The 5,963-nt window shown below is 38.8% G+C and overlaps 1 protein-coding gene across 1 annotated transcript; it reads left to right on the top strand.

Annotated features, from left to right (window-relative positions):
* The first annotated feature begins 4,606 nt into the window (after window positions 1–4,606).
* On the top strand, window positions 4,607–5,557 carry OR51F2 (olfactory receptor family 51 subfamily F member 2). Its single transcript, XM_084978221.1, has one exon. The coding sequence runs from the start codon at window positions 4,607–4,609 to the stop codon at window positions 5,555–5,557; it is 951 nt and encodes a 316-aa protein (XP_084834347.1).
* The last annotated feature ends 406 nt before the right edge of the window (window positions 5,558–5,963 follow it).

Raw genomic sequence — 5,963 nt, 5'->3', positions numbered from 1 at the left:
ACTTGTCTTTTTCATTGGTAAAGACCATTCCATAAAACATTCAATAGTAGTTGTGTTACTAGGTATTGTTGGGGTTCAGGCAGGCCACCCCAAAATACACCACAATATGGCTTATTGATGATTTTGAATTAAATTTACTTAAGAAACAGTCAGTGCAAGGACACTGACCCTCTTTTTTCTGAAAGCAGGAAATTCATCTCCCGTGTGAAAGTTACCCTCCCTTCACTGGGGGGAGGGAGGCATCCTTAACACCAGAGATGGGAAATTCAGGGTCCCAAGGCTGTATAAACAAAACTTGTTATCTCCCCCCTCAACCCAAACTGTTTAGATTCTTCACTAGTTAAGGAACCAGGCCTAAGTTTCTTCCTCATGTCAATTCCTCACAAAGTTGTTGCTTCTTTGTCTAAAGAGTATAAATTGCCACTTGGGCCACTTCTTAGGTTCCATTGTATTAGACCTTCACGTGTACAAATAAAACAAAATCTTTTTTCACCTGTTAATCTCTCTGGTGTCAACCTAATTATTATTAGACTAATGAAAAGAATTCAGCAAGGGTAAAGGGAAAATGTCTCCCTCCCTGACAGTATCTTTAGCTTGTCATTAATTGTAATAGAAAAGCTTTTTAATAGGTCACCAGTAAATACATTTGCCTCAAATTTCTGAAAGATTTGAGAAACTTATTTTCATTTGGAAACTTATTTTCTTCCTGAATATTAAAAAAAAAAACAAAATCTCATCATGAATTGCCATTGAACTTTCCAATTTCTTCCTCATCTCTTAAGAAAATCGTGTTTTGCCTTGCTTAATCTGTTAGTACAGTCACACTATGGATGGATTTCTTTCTTTTTTTTTTTAGCAGTTATTTTTTTATTTTTATTTATTTATTTATTTTATTATTATTATTTTTTTTTTTTGGCTTTTTGCTATTTCTTTGGGCCGCTCCCGCGGCATATGGAGGTTCCCAGGCTAGGAATCGGAGCTGTAGCCACTGGCCTACACCAGAGCCACAGCAACATGGGATCCGAGCCACGTCTGCAACCTACACCACAGCTTACGGCAAGGCCGGATCGTTAACCCACTGAGCAAGGCCAGGGACCGAACCTGCAACCTCATGGTTCCTAGTTGGATTCGTTAACCACTGCGCCACGACGGGAACTCCCTGGATGGATTTCTTAAGTTGAATTTTTTTTTTCATTTATAAGACAAAGTCTGTTGTGTCAAAGTACAGTATTCTTTAAAAGCACAGTTGCATCTGGCCTGCTGAAAAAGTTTTAATGTTTGGTACGTCGTCATAGCCATGTATGATGAAAAGAAAATAATTAGATTAAAAACTTTCCACCTTTTTTTTTTTCCTGGTTACAAAACCCATATTCACTTGTTTGGGAGACATATGGACTCTTCAAAGTTGTTTTTCCAGTTTTACTGAGATATAATTGACACGCTTCGCTGTACGAGTTAAAAATGTACTTTCCATATTTGTTTATGCTCTAGGATAGGATTTCTCAACCTCTGCCTGATTGGTAGTTTGGGCTGGATAACCTTTGCCTTCTCGCGCCTTTTTGGATATAAGCGCCCTGGTATCTCCTCACTAGACACCAGCCAGTAGAACTTCTTTCCCAGTTGTGACAGCCAAGACTGTCTCCAGCAGTTAGCAGGTGACCCTTTGGGGTCAAAATCCCGTCTCCTCTGTTCTATTAGAATTCGTGTAAAATAGAAATACTCTACTTTTTCCATTTTTTTAAAATTTGGGGGTTGTTGGAATTCTTCCTGTCATTGACATCCCTTTTCTGCTTAATTTCACTTCTTGGACTAGTTTGGTGACTGATGTTTTTCTATAAATGGCATTTATTTTACAGTTGTCGCCAAATATAACATTATACCTATGTGTACCATTCCATCAAAAATTTTCTTTCTCTATCCTTTGTTTTCTCTTCCATTTCTCATTCAGTTAATCATGCTTTTTCTAAAGTTCTCCTGACCTATCTTGAAAAAAATTCATGTATTTTCATTTTAAATAGTCAACTTTGGTTTTATTGTTAACTCATTCATTTGTGCTTTTTAATCTTTGTTAATTACTTCTTTTGATAGTTATTTAAATATTTTCCTACCACTTAATTTGAAAATGTAAAAACTAGTATTTTACATCTAACAAATGTATTTTCTTCAGGCTGTACATTGTACTTCAGGGCTGTGCCTCACAAGTTTTGATATATAATTTTCTCATTTTTATTCAGTTTAAAAGATTGTTTTTCTCATATTTTTCCGGCACAGAGAAGATGCTTAATAAGTGAATGTTGCTATTGCTTTAGTGTTTTTGTTATTTTATATTTATAATAAATTATTTTTTACTTTATTGGTTTTTATAATGATTTTTATTTTTTCCATGATAGCTGGTTTACAGTGTTCTGTCAATAAATTATTATTAGCAGTAAGTTAATTTAATACTCGAGATTATATAGTATGAAGATCCAAAGTAGATTATTTGGCGTTTAAATAAAGAAGAGGTGGGAGAACAAAGAGAGATGTTAGTGAATAGAAGATATTTGGTAATTGAGAGTGGTGACCATTAGAAGGATAAGAGTACAGGTAACTTTCAGAGCTCTGACTTGCACATTTTTGTGAAAATGGTAAGTTTTCTACAGAATACAAAAGACTAAGAACAAGTATCTGGAAAGATGATCAGTTTGGTTTTGAAAATACTGAGTTTGATTTACCCCTGAGAAATTCACATGGCCAGAAGGAAGTTCTGCCTTCGGGATCCCGACACCAGAGCTTGTCTTCAGAGATTTACTTGAAATTTATCATTAAACAGGTGAAAGATGAAGCTGCAAAAATGAATGTGGTAGTTATCCAAATAACTTGAGAGTGGGCAAAGCACATACCTCTGAAGGACACCCTACAGAGGTATCCTTGGGGCAGAGGGAGGGGGGAGAAAGACACTGCTGAGCTGTGAGAGACAAGTAATACAGACTTGTGCCATACAGTACACGGGGGAGAAAGTTTCCAAAGAGAACATATCATCAGTGTCATAAGTAAGTGGTGGATAAAAGAGATGGTCCCTAAAACGAGCCACCTGAATTTGGCAGGTGTATCTTGGTGGTAGTTGCCCTAGCCGGGGTAATTCTCTGAGCCCTTTGCACACAGAGACTATTCATGATGAAATTACTTACCTGAAAGGCCTAAATAGCTTCATATCTGCACAATTCTTGTGGTTGCCCTAGCCAGGGTAATTCTCTGGGCCCTTTGCACACAGAGACTATTCATGATGAAATTATTTACCTGAGAGGCCTAAATAGCTTCACATCTGCACAATTCTTACGGAATTTGCATCTAAAACTTGAGACTTTACTCCAAAAATGCCACATTGACCACAATGTATCTCTGAAAGCAAACACCTGAAAAATGTTGGTCAGAGACGCTCCTCAGACTGGATTAAAGCTTCCTCCTATGCGTGCCTCAGCCGCACTGAATGCAGGCTTTGGGTCATACACGCAGGTTCCAAATTTGGTTCTTCTACTGCCTAACTGCATCACTTGGGGAAAATTACTTAATCATTTTAAACTTCAGTTTCCCCATATGTATGTTAGGGATAACACTTTTTTGTACTTGACTGGACAGTGGTGACTCTCGGATCAGATTATGACTTTGAAGATAATTACATCTGGCATATGGTCTGTGTTCCAGAAATGTCCAAGAACCATAATAGATAAGTTAGCATGGTAGCTACTTACTATGGTTCTTTGTGTTTCAGCAGTAGCCTGTGCTGTTCATCAAAATGAAGTGCTTACTACATGGCGTTAAAATAATGGCAAGGTTTGCTTTTCTCCCTTCCTTCCGTCCTCCCTCCCTTTCCTTCTTCGCTTCTTTCTTCCACCTTTGTTATATATGTGCTTTTCTCAACAATCATTATTTATCTTTATAAAGGTAAGCTTGGAGGATTATTTAATTCTTGAGTTTTAGTTTCCTATATGGAAACTGTGTCACTACTACCTATCTCCTAGAGTTAGTATTTGAATAAAATTATAACCTGCAAACAAACATTTGTCAATAACACTGGGAACTCTCAAACATGAGAACTGTACTTATTTTTCTTAGGGTGATTTTTTTTTTTTGGCCACCCCACCATCACATATATAAACATGTATGTCTTGGGAATGTCTTAGACGTTGTTGGGCTATCCCAGGAAAACCTAATAATATCTACATTTCAAATGTAAGCTGATTGTTTAGTGCTTTATTCTAGGATCAATAAATTATTTTCAAAAAATACTGGAAACCATATTAATTAGCATATTGTTTAGGTATTCTCCTTGGGGCTTTTCTCGTCAGGGATGACTTAATTGTGATATTTGTTGCCACCAAAGAGAACTACAGACTTAAGAAAATTTGAGGCAAAATAATTCAGGAAATCCTCCTTTCTCAACAAATAGGAAATACTGAGAGGCAGGGGTAGAAGCTTGCAGTTCTAGAAAACTCAGAAAATACTAAAGTTCTTGGAGACTCAGTGATAGTAATTCAGGGAATCTCAGTGTGCAGGAAAGATGCTCTATGTCCATCACGTGTTACGGTCAATCATTCAAACGTCCCTTTCTTCTCAGTGCCTCGTCATGTTGGTTCTCAACAGTACCGACACTCAGCCTCTGACCTTCCTCTTGACGGGTATTCCAGGCCTGAGAGCGGCCCAGGTCTGGGCCTCCATCCCTTTTTGTCTCCTGTATGCCATCGCCCTCTCTGGGAACGGCATGATCCTGTTGGCGGTCCTCCGTGAAAAGCGCCTCCACGAGCCCATGTACTACTTCCTCTCTATGCTCTCCGCCACAGACCTGAGCTTGTCCCTTTGCACACTCTCCACCACCCTTGGCGTCTTCTGGTTTGAAGCCCGAAAGATCAACCTAAACGCCTGCATTGCCCAGATGTTCTTTCTCCACGGATTTACCTTCATGGAGTCTGGAGTTCTGCTGGCCATGGCCTGGGACCGTTTTGTGGCCATCTGTGATCCACTGAGATACACCACCATCCTGACCAATGCCAGGATCGCCCAGATTGGGGTCAGCATGTTGATGAGAAATGTGGCTGTCATGTTGCCGGTTGTGCTCTTTGTCAAGAGGCTGTCCTTCTGCGGTTCCACGGTCCTTTCGCATTCTTACTGCTACCATGTAGACCTCATTCAACTCTCATGCACAGACAATAGGATCAACAGTATCCTTGGTCTGTTTGCGCTCTTCTCCACAACGGGGTTTGACTGTCCTTGCATCTTGCTTTCCTATGTCCTGATCGTCCGATCTGTCCTCAGCATTACTTCTTCAGAGGGGCGACAGAAGACCTTCAACACCTGCGTATCCCACCTCAGTGCCGTGGCCATCTTCTACATCCCTCTCATCAGCCTGTCTCTTATCCATCGCTATGGCCATTCAGCACCGCCATTCGTCCACACCATCATGGCCAATATCTTCCTGCTCATTCCTCCTGTGCTCAACCCTGTCATCTACAGCGTGAGGACTAAGCAGATCCAAAAGGCCATTGCCAAGGTGATACTTCAGAAGCAGCTCCAAATCTAACCTTTCGCTATCTCAGAGTAGAGAGACATCCATTTATGAGTAAGAGCTTTGGTAGAATGCCTTTGGTAGAATGCTTTGGTAGAATCCCCAAATGCCTGCCAGATCTGCCTCCAAGAGTCCAAACCATGAGGCTTATAGGTTGTATGGTATTTGCTTAGTTTCTTTGTAAGTCCATATTAATATTACCTAAATTATAATTTTGTTTTCAAGATAAAGTGAGGTAATATATGCAAATAGTTGTTTATATTTGCAAGCAATATGAGACCTGAATAAAATATTCATTTAGATTCTGCATAATATTATGCAGAATGTATTATATATTATTTATTATAATATAATATAATATATATAATATAATATATAATATAATATAATATTATGCAGAACGTAGGAAACTTTGTTAACA

This window comes from Sus scrofa, chromosome 9, assembly GCF_054392235.1.
Source record: "Sus scrofa isolate SSC_HxYL_T2T_F1_AM1 chromosome 9, Sscrofa_HxYL_maternal_Yorkshire_Landrace_v2.0, whole genome shotgun sequence".
NCBI lineage: Eukaryota > Metazoa > Chordata > Mammalia > Artiodactyla > Suidae > Sus > Sus scrofa.
Note: the sequence above shows the minus strand (reverse complement) of the source record. Positions and strands in the feature narration are given on the sequence as shown.

Excerpts from the sequence above, each read along its gene's own strand:
- OR51F2 (XM_084978221.1), top strand. The coding sequence starts at position 4,607 with ATGTTGGTTCTCAACAGTACCGACACTCAGCCTCTGACCTTCCTCTTG.